A 24,201-nucleotide genomic window follows, 5' to 3' on the forward strand; every position below is an offset into this window, starting at 1 on the left:
GTACCCGCTAACAGAGCTGGCTGAGCGCCAGCCAACACGGCACAAGCAGAAGTACTTGTTAATATGACCAACGTAAAGGGGAAATTATTTCACTCTATGGAAAAAAAATAAACGACACAAAGGCTTTTGGTTCACAAGAAATAAATGAGAAGGACACATTTGCTCATTTCCACGTCTGCCTGCTACATACATAAATATCAATATGGACTATAGAACGTTGTCTGGAATGTTCGGAAAAAAAACCCTGAATGACTGACTAAAAACTCAAAGTCAACTCTCCATAAAGAAAACAAAAACTAGGCAAGTAGGTCCTGAGATTTCTAAACATAGTATATAATATCAGGTCAAATAAACACAGAAAACGGGGATTTGTTTTAAATGACTGGTTGAAATAAACCTGATAATCGGCGTGCCTATAAGGCTGCTTTCACAAATCTGTAATTCAAGGTCATTTTGGCATCCGTATTATGACCGCAACACCCAGACCTCCTGCAGTTCATCCACCAGTGAGCGAAGTCCAGTCCAGTAGAGCCACAGGAGGTCCAGGCATGAAAGGGGGCTTACTGCAACTTTTCTTTTTCTGCTGCACCTCTTGCGAAAAGGAAATGGGCCCCATAGAAAGTGTTGTGGCTGTCACCACCCTGACAGTCCTACTCCTTTCTTAAAGGGGTCGTTTGCTTGGCCAGTGTGCTTGTGCACTGAGCTGATTTCTGCAGTAAGCAGATAGCTCTGTTCCCACTGCAGTGGCCAGACTTGGCATTACAGACACAGTTCCCATTAAAGTGAATGGGATCTTTGTCTGTAATACCAAGTCAGGCCACTGCACTGAGAACAGAGCTGTCTGCTTCCTGATCGGCAGGGGTCCCAGGCGGCGAAATCCTAACAATAAGCCATCAATAGTTTACAACTGGACAACCCCTTCTTACCTGCTCCACCTATTCTTACTTCGTGGGGCCACAGATGACAGTAAAGGAAATCTCATTCTGGTAGACTCAGGTCGTTCTTATATCATCGGAATAGCTGCATGTAACACTACATTTTGTTTGGACGCTGCAGAGAAAAGCTTGAGCCAGTTGATTTTGCTGAGCTCATTGGATGACACAACTCCTGTAAACCCTTATATCATTGTGACATACATGTATGACACAGACATGCAGGTTGGGTTTGAAATGGGCTTGGGAGCCAACCCGCTGCATACTGAGTAGGCGCTAGCTGTTTGAAATAACTGACACTTGTTGATTAGAGCTAGCTCCATTCACAGCCGTTTGACAGTTGACATGTGCTGTCAATCCTGACCATGGCATGTGAGCGGTCAGCTGCAGAAGGGTCCGCCTTCTTACTCTCCATCATCTCCCCGTGATGTGGTCGTGGAAAGCCGATGGTTGCCATGGTAGCCCTGGGCGTAGTAAAGCTCTGAGGGCGCTATGTATTTAACCATATGAAGCCCTGCCTGTTGCAAGACTTAATATGTGAACGTTAAAATTACAAAAAAGTGCAGTACTAAAGTATTGCAGTACATTGCAGAAGGCATGAAACAATTGCAGGTTCAAGTGCCCTATGTGGACTAAAAAAAATAAGTTTAAAGTCAAATAAAATTATTAAAGATAAAAAGGTACAAATTATTAAAAAATAAACCTTTTCCTGTTTTTCCAACAAAACTGTTTAAACAATAAAAAAACACAATTGGTCTGAAAAGCCCAAATTATCTATGTATCACATTATTTGTCTCACACAGTTAATTCTTTAAAAAAATATCATTCCAGAACTGCATTTTTTTTTGGTCACCCCTTTTCTCAATAAGAGTGGAATAAAAGTGATAAAAAAAGTCCTGTGTGCCCAAAGATGATAGCAGTAATAGCTACAGCTCACCCCACAAAAAGCGAGCCCTCACACAGCCCCATTGATGGGAGTGGGGCACTTTATGATGCTTCCACCTCTGACCCTAATGATGACACCTGACCCTGCTAAACTGACAGTGGAGCGGGCGATCAGCTGATCACCAGGGATCCTGAGCGGCGTGGTCACAGCGACCAACTATTGATGACTTATAGGTCATTAATAGTATTTCCCTGGAAAACCCCTTTATGGCGGGATTCACAGACAGCGTTTTGTAGAGTCTTTGTTTTTAGGTTAAGCGGATGTCTACAGCAAATTACTGAAAAGCCCGCACTAAGCATTTTTGTTTTTTTTGTATTTTTTGTAGTGTTTTGGGGTGACGGCTCTTTTTTCTATTTTGGTTTATTTTATTTAATGTAGCATACTCAGTTTTTTTTTGCCCACAGACTTCACTATAGGAGATGAAAAATGCTAAAAAAAGTTATAAATATAACAAGATAAAAAAAATGATATGAAAAACCCTTCAGAACTCGCTATGAAAAATGCTTGAAATTTAGTGTTTTGTTCGAATAAGCATTAAAACCTCTAAAGAATAATTGTGTGACGGAGTCTAAAGCACATAATCTTAAAGCGACTGTTTTACAGACAGATGTGAGGTGTAGCTGGCAGTCTCGAGCCCGGAAACGACCTCCTGTATTTCAGACGGCTCCTTTATTTTCTCCCCCATGAATAAGGATAAACCCACCTGACTGAGGGCCGCTCTGCAGCGTGAGATCAGTTACCTGACATAAAGGACGATACACTTGTGTCTGGTTTTCCTTGGTTATGAAACTTTAAGGTCGCCCATTTGGAAGCTTTGATGGCGAGGAGCCTTTGTGCAGATGACATCACCGTTGGGTCCATCCATCAGATAATGTTCATTTACTGTCTGCAGTCCCCCATTGTAGGGAAAGCCTCTTCTAAGTTACATCCGGTCGCTTCCAATGAGCACATAAAATATATTCCTTTCACATTAGCAATCTGATTCCTCGGTGGATAGACGGGGAAGTTTGATAGCCTCATGTTTTGTAATTAGTGTAAAGCCCTTTTGAAAAGGTTGTCGCGAACATTTGTGGTGAGATGGAAGTGGCTCATGGCTGGACTCTGTCTGACCCGCCAGCTGATCACTACTTTCATTCAGTTATATGCTCTTTGCGGGGAATGGTTGGAATAGCAGACGTTTGCACCAGGCTGCTTAATGATGGCATTTTAAGGGGATTTTTAATCAGTGTGCAATTTCTCAACATTTTTAAAGGGATATACCAGTGACATTAAAGGGGTTTTCTGAGTTAGTTTGAGTCCCACCATGCATCTGACAGCTAATGTCACCCGGCCAGCAGGCTTGGTGACGTCCCATAAACCTGTCCTAATGTAGAAGCCCCGAGGCAGGTTTATGGGACATCAGGGATGAGGTCCCTGTCGGTTTCCGATTTGGTTGCAGTGGTCACGTGGGTAAACAACCCGCATCACCACCGCAGCCAATGTAAATAGAAAACTGAGGCAGTGGGGGAGCAGCGGACTACGTGATGTGTGTATTATGGAGGGGGGGGGGTTAGCCCGCTATGTGTCCACACCCACTTTCACTAATGTTTGGGGGCTCTGAAAACCCCACATGATAGGTAATAACTAGGGGATCGATGGGGGTCTGACTGCTGGGACCTCCACCGATCGCCAGAGCGGGGGGCCGTGTGTGCATAGAGAGACTTGCAAAATGAATGGATTGGCAGCATGCATGTTCAGCCACCGCTTCATTTATTTCAATGGGAGCGCCAAAATAGTCAAGTTCAAGCTCTTGGCAATCTCCGGTGCACTAATTGAAATGAATGAAGCAATGGCTGAGCATGCAAGCTGCTACTCCATTCATTTTGCCAGTCTTTCAGGGAATACAGGAATCCCGTTCTGGCAAATGCTCGGGGTCCCAATGCCGGAAACCCACCAAACAGCTAGTTATCCCCTCTCTTGCAGGTTGGGGATAACTTAAATGGGTTTTCTAAGTGTCCCAAATACTGGGGGTACACATAGTGTGTGTGTGTATGTATATATATATGTATGTATATATATATATGTATATATATGTGTGTGTATATATATATATATATATATATATATATATATATATATATATATATATATACACACAGACACCAATGCTAACCTCCCGCAGCATGCTGCTCCGCCACCGCCACTCGGTGCTGCTCTGGTCTTCTATTGGCTGTGGTTCAAGCAGTCACATGGACATGACTGATGATATCCCTGGACAGGGATATCATCAGTGATCTCCCGTAAGAAGCCCACATGACAGATTTATGGGACGTCATCCGGCTTTCTAGCTGGGTGATGTCACCTGTCGGATGTCGTGGTGCTGGGGGTCCAAATCTATAAAAAAGAAATATACAGAAAACACCTTTGACATCACCAGAATAGCCCTTTAAGTCCACTGCGTGCTGTCAGAGAATGTGAATATACTTGTATACACTACTGCCCAAAAAGTCCTACAGACTAAAAGCCACCCTCTGGTTCCATGGATTAAAAGGGTAGGGGGTATATTATGTCAAGTTGTTCTTCTCTGCCACCCCTCCAATTTGCCAGTTCGAGGCCCCATTTTTGGCTGTCCAAGATGGCTATAGCTGTTTTATAACTTGTTATGTACACTGCTCTCTTATTGGCCAGTGCTGATCAGGTGAGCAGCTGTTGCCAATCAAAGAGTAGATATAGTACATTGGTAATCTAACACTACCAATGCATTGTGGGGTTTAGATAGTCTAAAGATCCCATCGTCTATCTTGGATTGCCTAAAACAAGACCCGGAACCGGAGAATTGAAGGGAGGGAAGAGAATAACAACTGCTGGCATACAATCCCCTCCAGTGTCAGGACAGAATTTTGGCCTAAAACTGTAGGGTCTCTTTAATACTTCTTTTTACTACATTTGCTACAGCTCTCTATTTGATACATTTCCACCTATGCTGTTACATTTTGCAAGTCTCTCAACAAGACAACCCATCTTTAGGGTCTGTTTACATGTAGAGAAAATGCTGCACATCTTCCACAGTGGAAAATTCTGCTGCAAAATCCACAGTATTTCCACAAAAAACAGCATCAGTGCAGATTCTGCAGCCGATTACAGAAGATCCCACGCTCCCTCTCATCTCTGAAGTCTTAGTGCTCTTGGCGCTTCCTTCACCAGGCATCCAGCGGCCTCTGCTGAGCGCAGCACTTTTTATTACACTTCCAGCTGATGTCTGGCTTGGCTGCACTGACAGTGGGCCAGAGGATCAGATGATCAGCGGAGATCCTGAGTGGTGAATCTTTGCCAGTCAACTATTGATGACCTATCCTGAGGACATCAACAGTAAAGCCTGAGATCATCAATAGTAAATGCCCAGAAAACCTCTTTAAATTGAAGGCCACCTGATGCTCAGTTGATTGATGCACGTCCAGCTTCAGAAACCCCCAGTAATCAGCTGTTATAACCTGTGGAATTGGTAGCTCCTATAGAAAGGCTGTGGTATTAGATGGAAGTCATGGAATTGGTAACCATGTAAGGCATTGCTGGGCCGTGTCTGTCAGGGCGAGAGACTCTCATTGCTTTCTACTCTGACTAGGATGTACATTTGTGGAGCTTTCACACTCTAAAGATTTATTTTGTGTCTGATAATCTGTTCCAAACATCTGAATGGAGTTGTTACTCCTTCATGCGCTTAGTTGTCTGCAAGTCCCATTCATATGAACACAACAGCTGCAGAAATTTCTACAGCATTCGGAAAAAAGCTGTTTTCATGAGACGACCGCTCTAAAATGTGTTTTAAGTCTGCATTCAGATAGTTCTTAGTCACTCTGGTAAACCCACACAGTGGATGCGTAGTGGTATCGGAATACGGAAATACCCAGTGGAGTACCAATAGGGCTTGCAGAGGTCATAATTGTAACAGGGACCCATAAGCTAGTGGGGCCCAAAGGCCCCCCTCATCACTAACATCGGTGGGCTTCGCTTCAGAGGCATCACAGGTAATTTATTCTCTTTTACTACAAATGGCATGTAGTGAATGTAAGAAATAATGATGTAAAATAATAATAATAATAATCTTTATATAGCGCCAACATATTCCGCAGCGCTTACATAGACAGGGGGATACAGAGAGACAAAAGTACAAACATTACAGAACCACGGTTACATAGTAATCAGTTGATGGAAACAGTAGGGGTGCGGGTCCTGCTCCAACGAGCTTACATACTACAAGTAGTGGGGTGATACAGAAGGTAAAGGGCTGGAGATGTGCCCGGTATGGTGGGGTGGAGAGTGAGGAATGCTATACACTGACAAATGAGCTCATACTTGCCTCTCTCGGCTCCTTACAGGTCCCCTTCCAGCAGCTCCTGGTCTTCGCTTTGACATAGTGTTTATAGGCTGCTACAGCCAATGATGGAGCTCAGCAGTTGAGCTCTATACATGGCTGCAGCAGCCTGTGATATCCAGTACACAGGCTGCTGCAGTCTGTAAGCAACGCATCACAGCGGAGCTATTGGTGGGGGACTTGTGAGTAGCTAGAAGAGGCGAGTATGACCAGTTTGTTATTTTCAATCATGGGGGACCAGTTTTTACAATAAAAATGTATATTGGACCTTGCCTTTATAATAATAATAAACTTTATTTGTATAGCGCCAACATATTCCGCAGTGCTTACATAGACAGGGGGGATACAGAAAGACAATACAAACATTACAGAACCACGGTTACATAGTAATCCTTTAACCCCTTAGTGACCAGCCCATTGCTTTTTTACGTCCTAGCTGCTGGGCCTTAATCCCTGAGAACATAGAAACATGCTTCCTGCGGGGATTAAGGTCCTGCAAGCTGAGGACGTGACAGCTCCATGCTGCCGGCACCCGGAGGTAGCCGGCAATCTGTAGCTGTCATCCCGGACCGCGGGACCCCCACCCCGATCACATGAGGAATTTACCAAATGCCAGCGATCATATAAAAGTCAATAAAAAGTTTTTAAAAAGTTAAAGATTCATAAGCCCTTCTCTGAAAAGCCATTTAAAAGTAGTGTACAAAAAAAAATTCAATACTCACCTGCCAGGGCTCAGCTGCGACTTATGCCACTGTTCCCGGCTCTGCACTGCTATTCTGAGCTATCAGCAGGCGGGGATTTAAAATCCCCTCCTGCTGGTAACTCTGATTGTGATTGGCTGAAGCGCTCAACCAATCACACACAATCAGAGTTACCAGCAGGCGGGGATTTTAAATCCCCGGCTGCTGATAGCTGAGAACTACAGAGTCGGGGACAGCAGCGGCACTTGTGGCTGAGCCCCGGCAGGTGAGTATTCAATTTTTTTTTTTTACACTACTTTTAAATGGCTTTTCAGAGAAGGGCTTATGAATCTTTAACTTTTTAAAAACTTTTTATTGACTTTTATATGATCGCTGGCATTTGGTAAATTCCTCATGTGATCGGGGTGGGGGTCCCGCGGTCCGGGATGACAGCTACAGATTGCCGGCTACCTCCGGGTGCCGGCAGCATGGAGCTGTCACGTCCTCAGCTTGCAGGACCTTAATCCCCGCAGGAAGCCTTATGAAGCCCTTCCCTGAAAAGCCATTGGCGGCTGCCGGGGCTCAGCGGCGACTTCTGCCGCTGTCCCCAGCTCTGCACTGCTGTTCTCAGCTATCAGCAGGCGGGTATTTAAAATCCCCGCCTGCTGGTTGCTCTGATTGTGATTGGCTGAAGCGCTCAGCCAATCACAATCAGAGCTACCAGCAGGCGGGGATTTTAAATCCCTGGCTGCTGATAGCCGAGAACTACAGAGTCGGGGACAGCGCCAGAAGTCGCGGCTGAGCCCCGGCAGCTGAAGGGAGGTGAGTATGCATTTGTTTTTTTACACTACTTTTCTTGGATTTTCAGGGAAGGGCTTATGTTTAAAGCCCTTCCCTGAAATCCAATGACGGGGATGCCGGCAGCAGGATTCTCTACCGCAGCTGACATGTGTAGCAGCAGGGAATTCTTTTAACTAGCGGGGATGAAGGAAATATCTGCTGCATGCGGCAGATGTGTTCTTCATGCCTGCAGGGGTCATGGCAGCGACAGAGAGGTGAGTATTTTTTTTCCTTTTTTTTTTTCCACAAAAATGCTTCTTCTTTAGGGAAGGGCTTATATGTAAAGCCCTTCCCGGAAAAAACAATTCAGGGGTGCTGGCAGAGCATTGTTTTAAATGGAGCCGCCGGCAGCAGCCGCGGCTCCATTGAAAACAATGCGTGCATTCCCAATGGTGCACGCATGTCCTATCTTTGCAGGCACACGTCTGTAAAGCACAGACATGTGCACACACCATAGGGAATGCATTGTTGCAAATACAAGCTTGTTTTTGTGTGTGTGACCCGACCCTTATTCTATGTTAAAGTGACACATGTCAGATTTCCAAAATTTGGCCCGGTCATTAAGGCGCAAACAGCTTCGTCACTAAGGCCGCCTGCACACGAGCGTTCCGGATTCCGCTAGCGGATTTTCACGCGCGTATGGTACCTAAATGTGCTTGCGGATAGGTGCGGATGCGTGAAAAATTACACGCGGATATACGCGGATGTGTCGCGTAAAAAAACGCGCAGAAAAACCAGCAGCCGCCCCTTATTGTAAACCCAACCCCTAGAGAACTGCCCATTCCTTGGAAAACAGCTTAAAAACCAACACCCAGACTCCGTTTTGTCCCTCTTGCTTGTGCGAGCACCGTTACATTATTCTGGCAACATGCTTTCACCCGGTGAGCAGATGTCTTTGTGGGCATGGTTGATCCATGTAACTTTTTTCGGGCGCTTCTCCAACGTGACTTTATTTCAGTCACTGCAAAAAAATTCACAAGAGGAATTCATTACTACAGATTTTGCGTTCTTACATCCTGCATTGGCAAGAAATCCTACCTATCTCCCTCTACAAATTTGCCTGTGAAGCTCTGTGCTGTGTGTTGGGACGCTTCCTACCATGCCTACTTCCTGTAGTCATAGCAACCAGTGACTCCATCCGCAGCTGCACTGCGGATGTACTGCGTGAAAAAACGCACCCATTGACTTGTATTGTAGGCTTCACGCGCAGGATCCGACCAAAATTAGAACAGGTCGCAGATTTTTTCACGCGCGTGAAAAAACGCAATACAAATCCGTCCGTCTGGGGACAACTGCGGATCCTCATAGGAGTATATTGGCTGCAGTCTGGGGCAGATAATGTGCCTAAAATAACGCGCTGGAAATTCCATTCGTGTGCAGGCACCCTAAGGGGTTAAGATTATTTTCATCTGAGTATGATAAAACCTTTCTAGGTAGAGCAAGAAAAATCCTGAGTAGGCCTCCATCATGCGTTTTTACAGTGTTTTTCTTTGTACGTCATGCGAGTTTTACAAGTTGTTTTTGGTGTCTTATTTATTTATTCTTTATTTATTTTTTAGACAAAGGTGCTTTTTTTTAACTTCTAGAGAAGTCTATGGGAAAATGCCTGTGGGGAAAAAAAGCCAAACCTGGAGCATGCTGCAAAAACACCATTAATTAAAAAAAGGCACCGAAGGTGAAGTAAAAAAGGCATAAAAAGTGCCCTATGTGCAGCGTGTTGCGGGACTCCCTATTGACCTACAGATACGATTTGAACGCAGTATATATTTTTTGTCGTGGAAAAAAAATGCGAGCAAAAAGATCGCAGGTAGCGAGGCATTTTTGCGAAAAAGAGTATACGAAATCGGCTATATTGTGTTTGTGAAATTTTAGGATTTTGCTTCTTTTCAAAATTTAGTAAAACTTTATTTGGGACGCTTAGGCATCTGATAATTCTTGGGTAATGTTCAAATCCTTCAGCGTATAGTTCAATAATGATAATAATAATTTGCCTGTATATGTTTAGGCCAGTATTAAAATGTCACCGTGGCAGGAGCTTGTTCTTCCTTATCCACAGGATAGGGGATAACTAGCTGATCAGTGGGGGTCTCGCTCCTGGGACGCTGCTGATCACCACACAACAGGGGGCCATGTGACCCCTGCGAGATTAGCAAATGAATGGAGCTGCAGCATGCATGTCCAGCCCTCACTCCATTCACTGCAATGAGAGAGATGGCTGAAGCACTCAGCGGGTGGGATGAATAGAGCGATGGCCGAGCATACGTGCTGCTGCTCTGCTCATTTGTAAGTCTTCATAGGGACATGGGACCTGCGTCTTGGTGATCAGTGGTTGTCCCAGCAGTCGGACCTTCAACTAGTTACCTCAGCCCCTGTTTCCATTGAAATAATTGGATTGCCCATGTGCCCATTTCCAGTTTGCTCTGCCTGATGTTTCTCAATAGGAGGCATCCAGTATTTACTAAGAATAGGGGTCTTTGTCCTGAACGCATTGCAGGTTTTCTTAAATTCAGTATATACAGCCAAAAGAATCGCAACAAAGTAACTTTTATAACTTGCTGCAACAAGTTATCTTATCTTAAAGGGAACTTCTCGTCAGCTATGTGCAGCATAAATCTAAGGTATGGTACTCATAGGCCAGGTCCCAAGAAGTCCCAAAGGGATGGACTTCCTATATTCACCCAACTCTCCGTTCCTGCACGGTCACCCCTGAAAGTCGGCGTGTGGACAGTGCTGCGGTCGCATCTCTGCAGGCTGTGTCAGCCTATTTCCATAGAGAACAATAGGGGTGCTTACACACAGCCTGCAGGGATGAGTCTTCTGCATTGTCCGTGCACTGACTTTTAGGGGTGACAGTGTGGGAATGGGGAGCACACCTCTGAACTCCTCCAAACCAGGCCCATGAGAACCATGATTCCGGTGGTAGTTGTCCCATGTACGACATTTTTTTTTTAGCAAAACTGAAAACCAAGTGACTATTGATCTGTGTGAACAGGAGTCGTACAATCTTTAAATTACTGTTTTTCGTGTAAAGGGACCTCTAATTTATGGTGACTATAGGTGATGACAGGTTCCCTTTAGCACAAACCACTGTAAGCTATTGAGCTGCAGATATCACAAGATAGACAGAATACAAAAATCAAGGAGAACAGTCTCTACAGTGCCACGCGTTTCGGCCCTTCCAGAGCCTTTTTCAAGCATAGTTACATAGACTCAGTGAAGGTTATGAATACAGTAAACCTTCACGGAGTCTGTGTTACTAGGAGAGACCATTCTCCCTGACTTTTGTATTATGTCTATTTTGTGATATGTGCACATTGTATTTGCACATTAAGGCCTCAGTCAGACGAGCGTTTTGTTTTTTTTTGCGCAAAACAAAGTGCGTCTGTTAGAACCATTGGTTTCCTATAACGTGTTCACATGTCCATTTTTTTACGGGTGCAAAATGCTTGCACCTGCAAAAGATAGGATATGCATGCACCAGGAAGATCCGTGCTCTGCGTAACATTGTGTGATGTTACAGGGAGTCCCCTCATCACTGAACACTGTGACAGCACTGTCACAGTGTTCAGTGATGACAGGACTGCAGCGGGGACAAAAGAATCTCCTGCCACAGCTTTGGCAGAGGATCGCGATGTTCTCCCATTGCTTACAATGGGGCCGGCGCTGCAGCCACAGCATTGAAAGCAATGGGATGCAGGCAACCCCCACAGTGATTTTCATAGAAGGGCTTGAAATATAAGCCCTTCCCTGGAAATAAGCCCCAGCTGAATGAAAAATAAAATAATACATCACCTAACAGCGCTGTCGGGGCTCTGGCGCTTCTTTCTGGCTCCCTGGCAGTGTTCTTCAGCATTTTCCTCCGTCCGGGGATTTAAAAATCCCCGCCTCTTGGAAGCGCTGCCTCTTATTGGCTGAGCACAGGGACCAATTACAGGCATTCAATGATTGAAAGCGCATATCTGATTTTTTTTTTATTGTCTCAGTAATTTGTGGCTGGAGACTGTCTTTCTCTTTTTCATTCAAAAGAATGGGGTTCATATTTTTGCGAGATTTGTTCCTCTTGCAACACACAAATCTTGTGTGATTTTGATGCCCATATGAAGGCAGCCCAAGTGTCAAGTCACAAAGGTTTGTCCAGTTACAAAATAAATTTTTAATATGAGAACTAAATGACTTAAAACAATTATTACTTACCCTTCTCGGCTCCAGTAATCCAGCGCTGCAGCCCCGCAGGTCTTCCAGTTCGGGGCTGCAGTGATCATCAGACTTCCGCTGTAAACATTCCGAAATGGAGCGTCACCGCCTGTTCTCCTAGCGTCAGCGCTCACATCCTAGGCACTAGAATAACAGGCCCGGAGCTTGAAATGTTGGTGCTGTGGCCTCTGATAGGCTGCAATCATCCCCAGAATTCTGCTGTCGGCACAGACTGGAACTCCCTGGGGCTGCAGCGCTGGATCGCTGGAGCCAAGGAGGGGGATGTAATAATTGTTTTAAGTCATTTGAATCTCATTTTAAAGAGTTATTTTGTAACTGGACAACCCCTATAGACCTTTGCTACATCTGTAGTTGTAGACTTCCAGGATACATCTGCTAACTTCTTAGAGAGCTTTGGACATATAACACAAAAATAGAAATTTATCAAAGCTTTTGCGACTGGATTTTGTCCTAAAATACAACTTTTTCTGGTCTCGTTACTGTGCACCTGATTTTTGAACCTTGTACGTCTATTTTTTAAACTGTAACAGATCTTTTCAGCACAAGGGACACATTTACCAATTCTTTTACTCCATTTTCTGGCTTTAAAAAGTTGCAAATTTTTGTGCAAGGCCCGTTTGCGCAAAAATGTTGAGATTTTTCTTCCCCCTGAGCCGGCCCCACCACTTTTCCGAAAGTGGGTGAGGCTAGTAGGAAGGGGACGTGGACGTATAATTTATGCCAGAATTGTACGCCTGGTTAGGACTAGGTGTACATTTGTGAGAAGGCGCACGGAGGTGCTAGGAATGCGCTGAGATGTTCACCTCTTCATATATTCAGCACACACTGTGCTAGGGGGACAATCATACTAAACCTGCGGCACAGATGCCGGACTTAATACATTTCTCCCAAACTTTCACACCACAGAGAAAGAAAGGTATTTGTACCTAATTCAGCATGCTGTGTGCGACATTTTGAAGAACCAGGTGAATCTTAGATTGTAGCCAAAAAGTCGCAACAAGTAATATGATAACAAACGGCACATCTGATAAATGTCTCCATTGTTTGGAAGATCAGAGCTTTACAAACAGAATGTAAGTTTGTTTCTATGAAGACGTTGCAGTTCTGTTACTGGAGGGATATTTCTGTACCTCGGAGAAGCGGACGGGGATCTGTTTCTCTCTAACATATGACTATTTCTAGATGTATCTTTTTATTCTTCGTGAAAGCTGACTGCCCTGAAGGCTGATCGCTGCGGCAGGATGTCACAACAGGTGCTGCAGAGACTACAAAACAGGATAGGAGCAGAAACCACAGCCTGAAAGCTGCCAGTCACATCTTATGGTTTGGGCTTCACTTTTGTGGTTTCTTGCAGTATTCTGGTTATCTATCATGTAATCTATTCTAGGCATCTGCAGTGCAAATAGCGGCGGCCGTGTCAGCTAGCTGGAGAGCTGCTGTGTCTGTAGACAGAAGTTCGGTTTGCTGAATCAGTGATACTTGTGCTGCCCGTATCGCCTTTTTCAAAGCCCAATATTCGGGTAAGAGTTCGCCTGAGCTCTCCTTTCCCAATCATTGACCTGTATAAAAGTGCAAACACTTAGCCTACAAACGTGCAAATACTTAAACCCCCAGACACTTCAGAATGCCGTCATAGATTCCAATACATTTTAATAAGTTTCACGGATATTATTACCTTGCTGAGCTAGATGAAGTTTTTGAAGGAGTTGTCCCGGAGTGAGAAAAACATGGCTGCTTTCTTCCAAATATAGCACCACCCTTGTCCGTGGGTTGTGTCTAGTATTGCAGCTCCCATTCACCTAAATGGAGCTGAACTGCAATACCACACACGACCCTATGGACAAGGGTGGTGCTATGTTTGAAAGAAAGCAGCGATGTTTTTCTATCCCTGGACAACCCCTTCAATGGTTATTTTTTAACACCATTGTCTAAGTTCTAGAAGTTACAGCTCCTTAGCCTAAGGGCCCATTCACACGGGCGTATGTGAGATTCTTGGGTGCAACTCACATCAGACAGTACACAAATACACATCGATGTACTACCTGATACCTGGGACTAAACTATTGATGATCTGTCCTCAGGTTAGGTCATCAGTAGTTGATTGGTGGAGGTCTGCCACTAGCTATCAATCTAACGATCAGTAGATTGAAGTGATAGTGGCCCTTGGGTAAACGCTGCATCTGCTTCAGTCCATACCAGGCACAGTGATGTACATTATATAACGGACGTGCCTGATATAGCATTCAGCTGAATGGGACTGCGCTGCTCTGCGGCCGTGTGATGACTGAGAAGAGGCCGCAGCAGACCCCCTGAGAAGAGGCCGCAGCAGACCCCCTGAGAAGAGGCCGCAGCAGACCCCCTGAGAAGAGGCCGCAGCAGACCCCCTGAGAAGAGGCCGCAGCAGACCCCCTGAGAAGAGGCCGCAGCAGACCCCCTGAGAAGAGGCCGCAGCAGACCCCCACCGATCTGAAACTGATGGCCGGAGGATAGGTTATTAATATTTTTGTCCTGGAAAACCCTTTAATTTTTTTCCTTACAGCAGGTGTTATGAGGGTTTATTTCTTTAAAGGGAATTTATCACATATATAAATATATATATATTAAATATTAATAATGATTAACACCAGATAGTGACAAATATTTCATTTTCCAATTTGTTTTTATCCTCTGGTTGTAGATTTTTTTATTCCGTTGTCTATACATTGCTATGAAGGCTGACATTTTTCATGAGCTTTAGCAGCATTTAGAGGTCTGCTTTACAGCAGCTTCATGAGCCATAGACACATTGGACAGGAGGGGACTAATTGACTTGTATGGGAGAGTGTTGTGGGCCCCGATGCTATATATATATTTTTTCTATTGCGCATTATCCGTGCTCAGCGGCTGTTTTATAGCTGCTCCTGATAGTTGTCAGATGTTATGTTTAACCAGTAATTTGATAATTGGAGCATTACTAACCATTAAAAATGGACAATCCATTTGACATACAACCTATTATTCAGACTCTCTGCGGTTCACTCACTTCTGTGACTCAAATTACCTCACCTTCGGGGTAATTAGGCCTCGTTTTCACTGGAGCCCTGCTGCAATTTGTAACAATATGCTCTATGGGGAAAACACAATGTGGGCTTTGATGGAATTAATCTTAATTTTTTTCCATTTGTCCCTTGTTTGTTGTGTGTAAGAAGTATGTACATTTTCACGTACAGCCCTCCTCCCACCCGTATACACACGTACAGCCCTCCTCCCGCCCGTATACACACGTACAGCCCTCCTCCCGCCCGTATATACACGTACAGCCCTCCTCCCACCCGTATACACACGTACAGCCCTCCTCCCACCCGTATACACACGTACAGCCCTCCTCCCGCCCTTATACACACGCACAGCCCTCCTCCCGCCCGTATACACACGTACAGCTCTCCTCCCGCCCTTATACACACGCACAGCCCTCCTCCCACCCGTATACACACGTACAGCCCTCCTCCTGCCCGTATACACACGCACAGCCCTCCTCCCACCCGTATACACACGTACAGCCCTCCTCCCGCTTGTATACACACGCACAGCCCTCCTCCCGCCCGTATACACACGCACAGCCCTCCTCCCGCCCGTATATACAGGCACAGCCCTCCTCCCGCCCGTATGCACACGCACAGCCCTCCTCCAGCCCGTATGCACACGCACAGCCCTCCTCCCGCCTGTATGCACACGCACAGCCCTCCTCCCGCCCGTATGCACACGCACAGCCCTCCTCCCGCCCGTATACACACGCACAGCCCTCCTCCCGCCCGTATACACACGCACAGCCCTCCTACCGCCCGTATACACACGCACAGCCCTCCTTCCGCCCGTATACACACGCACAGCCCTCTTCCCGCCCGTATACACACGCACAGCCCTCCTCCCGCCCGTATACACACGTACAGCCCTCTTCCCGCCCGTATACACACGCACAGCCCTCCTCCCGCCCGTATACACACGCACAGCCCTCCTCCCGCCCGTATACACACGCACAGCCCTCCTCCCGCCCGTATGCACACGTACAGCCCTCTTTCCGCCCGTATGCACACGTACAGCCCTCCTCCCGCCCGTATGCACACGTACAGCCCTCCTCTCGCCCGTGTGCACACGTACAGCCCTCCTCTCGCCCGTGTACACACGTACAGCCCTCCTCCCGCCCGTGTACACACGCACAGCCCTCCTCCCGCCCGTGTACACACGCACAGCCCTCCTCCCGCCCGTGTACACACGCACAGCCCTCCTCCCGCCCGTGTACACACGCACAGCCCTCCTCCCGCCCGTGTACACACGCACAGCCCTCCTCCAGCCTGTGTACACACGCACAGCCCTCCTCCCGCCCGTGTACAGACGCACAGCCCTCCTCCCGCCCGTGCACACACGCACAGCCCTCCTCCCGCCCGTGCACACACGCACAGCCCTCCTCCCGCCCGTATACACACGCACAGCCCTCCTCCCGCCCGTATACACACGCACAGCCCTCCTCCCGCCCGTATACACACGCACAGCCCTCCTCCCGCCCGTATACACACGCATAGCCCTCCTCCCGCCCGTATACACACGCACAGCCCTCCTCCCGCCCGTATACACACGCACAGCCCTCCTCCCGCCCGTATACACACGCACAGCCCTCCTCCCGCCCGTATACACACGCACAGCCCTCCTCCCGCCCGTATACACACGTACAGCCCTCCTCCCGCCCGTATACACACGCACAGCCCTCCTCCCGCCCGTATAGACACGCACAGCCCTCCTTCTGCCTGTATATACACGTACAGCCCTCCTCCCGCCCGTATACACACGCACAGCCCTCCTCCTGCCTGTATATACACATGTACAGCTCTCCTCCCGCCCGTATACACACGTACAGCCCTCCTCCCGCCCGTATAGACACGCACAGCCCTCCTTCTGCCCGTATATACACGTACAGCCCTCCTCCCGCCCGTATACACACGCACAGCCCTCCTCCTGCCTGTATATACACATGTACAGCTCTTCTCCCGCCCGTATACACGTACAGTCCAGAGTGGCTGTACAGCCGTACTCCAGATTCTGATCAAGAAGCATTAATGACCATTCAGTAGCTACTGCTAATACTGGATCAGTTAGAAGTTGTGCCGCTGATACAACTAATTTAGGAATCTCTACAAACTTTTTTTTTTTTTAATAATGAAATATTACCCATAAAATGCTCCGGATTATGCGGTGGGATTACCATTCTCGCTGTGCACAGAAGCCATACTGACTGCTGGTGGATTGCCAACCCAAAATGACAACTCATTTCAAATGTAAAGACTATGTGAACGTCTACAGTAGAAGGTGCTTGGATTTGTTGCTCTTTCCTTCTGGTATAAAAATTAAACTGCTAAAAACAAAAAATACTAAAAATAATGTGGCGTTAAGTATTAGCAGATACTGGTCTTAGTGTTGCTGATTCAGATTAATGACAAAATGTTGATATCTATTTGCATCTGCTTGATGAAGTTGGACGAGCAGAATAAAAGTGCAGCATTTGTCAAAGTAGATATTTTAAATTGGAAATGCCACAGATAATCCTCATGCTGTTTGGTAGAATATAGACAAAGGCAGCGAGGAGTAATTTATTAATTCTTACATGATATAAATGCAATGAACCTTGTTTTATTCTTTTAATCGATGAATACAGATTTAACTGAGAGCAATACAGAAAGAGATGAGATAGATAGATAGATAGATAGATAGATAGATAGATAGATAGATAGATAGATAGATAGATAGATAGATATGAGATAGATAGATAGATAGATAGATATGAGATAGATAGATATGAGATAGATAGATAGATAGGAGATAGATAGATATGAGATAGATATGAGATAGATAGATAGATAGATAGATAGATAGATAGATAGATAGGAGATAGATAGATAGATAGATAGATAGATGGATAGGAGATAGATAGATGGATAGGAGATAGATAGATGGATAGGAGATAGATAGATGGATAGGAGATAGATAGATGGATAGGAGATAGATAGATAGATAGGAGATAGATAGATAGGAGATAGATTGATAGATAGATAGATATGAGATAGATTGATAGATAGATAGATATGAGATAGATTGATAGATAGATAGATATGAGATAGGTGTATATCTATCTATCTCATATCTATCTATCTATCTCACATCTATCTATCTATCTCATATTAATAGGTGTATGTGTGTGTATATATATATATATATATATATATTAATTTGAGATAGATATGCGATAGATAGATAGATAGATAGGTGATAGAGAGAAAGGAGATGGATAGGAGATGGATAGGAGATAGATAGATAGATATGAGATAGATAGATAGATATGAGATAGATAGATAGATATGAGAGAGAGATAGATAGATAGATAGGAGATAGATATAAGATCAATAAATACGAGATAGATAGTCGTAAAATAAATGTGTAGATAGATGTGAAATAAATGTATATTCAGATATGAGAGATAATAGAGAGTTATTAGAGACAGATATTAAATATTTTATATTTTTGTATAGCACCAACATAATTCTGTTGACAAGTAATATTCTTTCTATTTCTCACAAGCTCCTTGCAGATACGTATATTTGTGTGTACGGATATATTTAATACACTCCACCATTTGTACAGATTTTGCTGTGAGTTCTCTCTTTATGCTTTCTTCCTCTGTGGAATATGACAGATCTCTCTGTAATGTTGCAGTGATTTAGTAGCGCTTTGTTTCCTGCGGTCAGCCATGCATATAATGGCAGTGTGGACTAGTCTGTGCTTAAACAGCTGACATCTGCTTACTTTCTTTCCAATAGAATAACAAGCTATTGCAGCCTAATCTTCCTCCAATGTGCGCCTGTAGAAAGAAAATAGGGGGCTCCAACTATTGACCGGTGTTCCTTTCAGCCAGGGATTGGTCCACATGGCTTCAGGAACTGGGAGGGCTGATTTGAAATGCAGATCAGCAGACAGCAAAGTCCACCCTGCCCTCTCTTCCTTTGGTGTGTCTGTCATAGTGAAAAATGGCTTGCACAAGGGTCAGTCACCCGTGCTTACTTAATTACCTCTTGTTGGACCTCCAGAACTGTCACAAGCTGTGGTGGATGCAGGAGCTGTTCCCCTCCTAGTGCTGTGTATCCAGGAGCCAGAAGTCGCTTTGAAAAGGATTGCTGCTTCAGCTTTGAGTGATCTATCAAAGCATTCTCCAGAGCTGGCTCAGACGGTGGTGGACGCAGGGGCAATTGCCCACTTAGCCCAGATGATTCTCTCTCCAGATGCTAAACTTAAGGTACTTATTTTCATTTCTCATTTTTTTGCCTTTAATTCTCTTTGATGGTGTGCGAAGATAAGGGAAGGCTTCCTCGTATTGTGGATGAAGCGGGTTCTGAATATCACGTGGATACTTTTACCGGAGGTTACACAGCTACATTTATCCTTTGCCTCCTTGGGGATATATTGCTGCATGAATTCACTGCTGATAAAACATTGATGAGTTGTACACAATGGCCAGCGCCAATCTATTTATCCTATTATTTCCTGATGAAGAATGCTAAACTCGCTGTAACATCCTCTCTGTTAGCCATGAAAAGGTATCAAATCTACAAGATTACTTTGTTTCTCTTACTGACAACAATGTAGAAAACTCAGCTCTGCTATGTGTATAAACACACTGATTGCTCACATTGGAGGCTTTTAGCTACATTGCAATGCATGGAGTTATGTCAGGAGATAATCTCTATCCCGGACATGAGTATTGCTATACAGCCGTCTGTCTTGCCGTCATTTCTCGTTCTCACTATCGCCAGAAGGAGCTGCTTTTCTCATTTGTCATGAATTGTTTGCCTTGGACAGTTGCTTTTGGCCGATTCACAGCGACTAGCACAAAGCTACCAAAGGAATTCACTTTCCCATTCATTCCGGATTTCTATATTTTTCAGCCATGTGTCCCCTTGTATTACTTATGTAGTAGATGGTGAACACACATATCCTAGGGAGCTTTTATACAGCTGCCTTTTAGATTTTTATAGGGCTGTATTCACACAGTGATTGCGAACTGTAACAATCTGCCCAATTTTTCGTACGGTTTTGCTGCGATTTCCATGCAACTTCGCAATTTTTCCGGCTTGATTGTCATCTGTTTTGCATCCGTTATTCACATGCGTAAAAAGTGCATACAGGCTCTGCGCTTCCTGGCTCTCTTCTACGGTCCCCATGGTTATATGGCCTATGTGAATGTTTCCATTCAAATCAATGTTTCTATTTCTGTGTGATTTTAGTCCAATAGTTTTTGGTCTGAAAATCGCACAGAAAGATCAACCTAACATGGAGATAATCAATCTGGATTTCCTTTTTCTGTGCAGCCTCAGATTACAATAAAACTGGTAGATTAAAAGTAATCTAGATTATGCAAGAATTTCTCCTTGATCTGCTCCCCACTCTATACTCCCCATAGTATGGTTAGGATTAACAATATCAATGATGTTCAACAAATGTATACACTGAAATTCCTTTAATCAGCTTCCAATAATCCAGAAAACCAGATATTCAAGCACTTACAATTTGGGATTTCACAAAAACAGATCAGAGAGACCCAGTTAGAAAATTCCACAGGTTAAACATCAGTAGTCGTGATAGTAGCGGGTTTTCAGTTATCATCTAAAGGGAATGTGTCATCGGAAAATAACTTATTACATAAATCACATTTTTGTGCTAAACATATTTTGTACTCATTTTTAGTAATTTATTTAAATTTTCAGTAACGATCTGTATTTAAACAAAATTAATCCTAAAATCCTGCAGTTCTCACACCGACCACTAGGCCTAATAATAGTCTGACACTTCCTGTTCTGTAGAGAAAACTTCTCAGCCGTCATCTCATCATCACAGGCAGGATTACACTGAGAGGTGACACCATTCACAATACATGATGTCACAGCTCACCTCCTCCCCATCCCCACAAAATGACCCCTGCACAGGTCACAGAGTATTGTTTAGAACAGTCTCCCATACAAGGCAATGGGCCCCCTACTGTCCAGTCTGTGCATGGCCCATGAAGCTGCTGTAAAGCATCTCTCTAAATGCTGCTAAATGCAGCTCAGAAAATATATCCGCCCCCCATAGTCAAGTAGAGACAACAGAATAAAAAATTCTAAAATCAGAAAATACAAACAGATTTTAAAAAAATGGTTCTTTATCTGGTTTTAATTAATATTAACAATTTTAGGTAATATAGTCACTTTAATTGGTTGCTCCTGTTCTCAGCTGAAGGGCCTCCGTCTCTACTAAGTCAGTGTTGGGGTACCCAGAAAAGGGTTTTTTTCTTAACGTTTTTGGATGATTCCTGCGGGGGTTTTTTTAACTGGCTTTTTTGTTGTTGTCTTTTCTTCATACGTAGTTTATTTGCCATCTCTTTTTCTATAAAGATGCCTATGAAACACGATGTAATTTGCAAAAAAATGCTATAGACCTAAAAATGCAGCAAAAGTGAAAAAATACTCTTTAAAAATGCCTTGCTTGTAAGGATTTTCATATTTTACTACCCTGTTTCCCTGAAAATAAGACATAGCATGATTTTCCAGAATTTTTGAGGATGCAAAATGATTTTTCAGGCTTTTTGAGGATGCTTGAAATATAAGCCCTACTCCAAAATAAAGCCCTGCTAAGTTTATTAAAAAAGTCAATTTAAATAGTGTCCAGGCAGATGTACATGTAAAAAAGTTAAATCTTTTTGAACAAAAATTAATCTAAGACACTGTCTTATTTTCAGGGAAACACGGTATTAAGCCACAGCAAACATCTGAATGCAGCAAGATTTTTTTTATCTGAAAAAGCACCACTTTGTCAAACACCAAAAACATGGTATTCTAGTAACATAACAGTATGTCAGGCTGAAGGCGTTTATGCACAACTGCTGGAATCTCTTGCTTGTTACACCTTTTTATGACTGGCCGATAATTCAGAATATTTGATAATCCTATCAGGTCTCCTTAATGACGGATTAAAGGACTTTTGCTCTATTAGGTCTTATTTCTTCATTCCCCGGATAGATGACAATGCCCGGTAACGGTACTGTAGACGGTCTCCTGTCTTGCCCACATATGTTTGGCGTTGAGCAGTTCCAGTCCATCCCGATTCTTCTCATGTTCTGCGTGGACTGGAGATCATGCTCCGGGGATTATATTTGGCTTGGGGACAGGAATTGGTCTGTATATTCATGACATGATAGAAAGCAGAGGGGATCCGAGACTCTTAACATAAATGTAATATAAATGATATTAAAGGACTCCAATCCATTATGAGCGGATATAGGAAATATTCGCCTCCGATCAGTAGAGCAAACAGTCACTTGAAAGAGCGAGTAGAAGCCGTAGGTAAGAGGGTGACAAGTGAGGATTCGTTTAGCAGTCACCAGTCATTCTGTTTCAGGAAACTTAATAAAATGTTGCCGGTTGATGTATTCTCACATGATGTGAATAGAAGCCGCCTGTCATTCAGTGACCGGCCAACAACTTTCTCTCTCCTCTCTCTTCAATACTTTTTATCTTCTTTCCAAACTCTCTTTCTCTTGTCTCTCACACTCTGCTCTCCTTTCTTTATATTCTCCTCTGTCCTCTCTCTCCTATCTCTTACATCTCCCTTCAGTCTTTTCTATCCTCTCTTCTCTCCCTCCCTCTCTCTTCTATCTCTCCTCTCTCCTTTTTCACTCTCTCAATTTCTCTCTCCTTTCTCTTTCAGCTCTCTCTCTTTCTCTCACTATCTCCGTTCTCTCTCTCCCACTCTCATCTCTCGTTCTTGTCTACTCTCTCTCTGCTTCTCTCGCTCCATTTCTCCCTCCTTTCTCTTCCTCTCTCACCTTTCTCTTTCTCCTCTTTCCCTCCTTCTTTCTCTTCACTCGTATGGTAACAACCTGCTGAAGCAACTATTTTGAACGACTTTTAAAACCATAAGGGCATATTCACAAGTGTGACATCAGTCCGGAAAACTCGAACTATCGCACTTGTAAACCTGCAATTTCTGCTGCAAGTACAATGCATTGTGTGTGAAAATCACATGTTCTTTCAATGGGAAAAATAGAAAAGTCTCATCGCACTCGTATGAAAATCTCGTCTACATGCGAGCGCAATGTGATTTTTCTTTTTGTTGCTATAGAAAATGAGTGACTGACACAGAATCGCTCAAAAATAGGATTTGCAGCGGTTTTAAAACCTCGGGCTATGTCAATAAACAGATTTGAAAGCAATGTGTTCTGCTTATGCGCAATATCTGACCGCGTCGCCGTCTGTCCGGTATGGCACGTGCAAATCATCCATGTGAATGCACCCTTCCCGGTCCTGGAACTTCAGGGATCCACACCCCATTCACACCCAGTCTGCTACTGACTATTGCTACATTTACAAACCATTGAATTAAACTGTCAGTCTGATATTTAATTACCGGTTTCCCAGTATGAATTTCCATATTAAACAGAGATTATTGAGGTCATGGCGGTCTGACTGCTGCTCCCAGACTAGCCGTACGCCGTCTATTAACTAAAGGCCCTTTTACACGCCGGACGGTTTGGGTGTCCAGTCTTCAGGCTGTGTAAGGGGAGCAGCTATCACACAGATAGTCGTCGAAGAGCATGAATGACCGTCGTTTGTCACCTTTCACACAGAGCAATGCTTGTTCATAAGTTGGTTGCCGATGTTTCATTCATTGAGGGTTCCTCATTCACATTTATTCAGAAGCTGTTCAGATATCAGCGGCTGTGGCTTTACACGAGCGGCTTTGGATCAAACAGCAACTATTGTTTAGTTGAGCTGAAAGAAATTGATAGCGACAAATGAGTGAATTATCGCTGGTCTCCCGGTTGGCGGCCGCGTTTACACCGAACAACTATCGTCTGCATTCGCACTTTTAAGTGATTATTGGACCGACAGTCGTCTCGTGTAAAGACACCTTGATAAGGACAACGATCAGCGGACAAGCAAGTAAATGCTTGTTCATTGGCTGCAAGCATAAGAGTACTTACTGTTCGACTGTAGATCTCCCAATGTGAAGGAAAATGTCCAGCCGCCTCCACAGGGATGAACTATTGGAGCAGCGATCCTTCATCCACCAACCAGTGTAAAGAAACCGCAAAGACGCATTGGCATCCATGTTTACTGCAGGTTTTTATACGCACCCTGTTTTCTGTGGGTTCTGACAAAACTGACATCACTTGGGCCT

General features: G+C 44.4%; 1 protein-coding gene across 1 annotated transcript in view; it reads left to right on the plus strand.

Moving 5' to 3' along the window:
• The window catches only part of SPAG6 (sperm associated antigen 6), a 162,419-nt gene that overhangs the window by 72,384 nt on the left and 65,834 nt on the right, over window positions 1–24,201 (plus strand). Inside the window, exon 5 of the mRNA XM_066584994.1 lies at window positions 19,077–19,282. Coding sequence (XP_066441091.1) covers window positions 19,077–19,282 — 206 coding nt within the window. The remainder of the gene's footprint in view (window positions 1–19,076; window positions 19,283–24,201) is intronic.

Source organism: Eleutherodactylus coqui, chromosome 12 (genome assembly GCF_035609145.1).
Source record: "Eleutherodactylus coqui strain aEleCoq1 chromosome 12, aEleCoq1.hap1, whole genome shotgun sequence".
NCBI classification, from domain to species: Eukaryota; Metazoa; Chordata; class Amphibia; order Anura; family Eleutherodactylidae; genus Eleutherodactylus; species Eleutherodactylus coqui.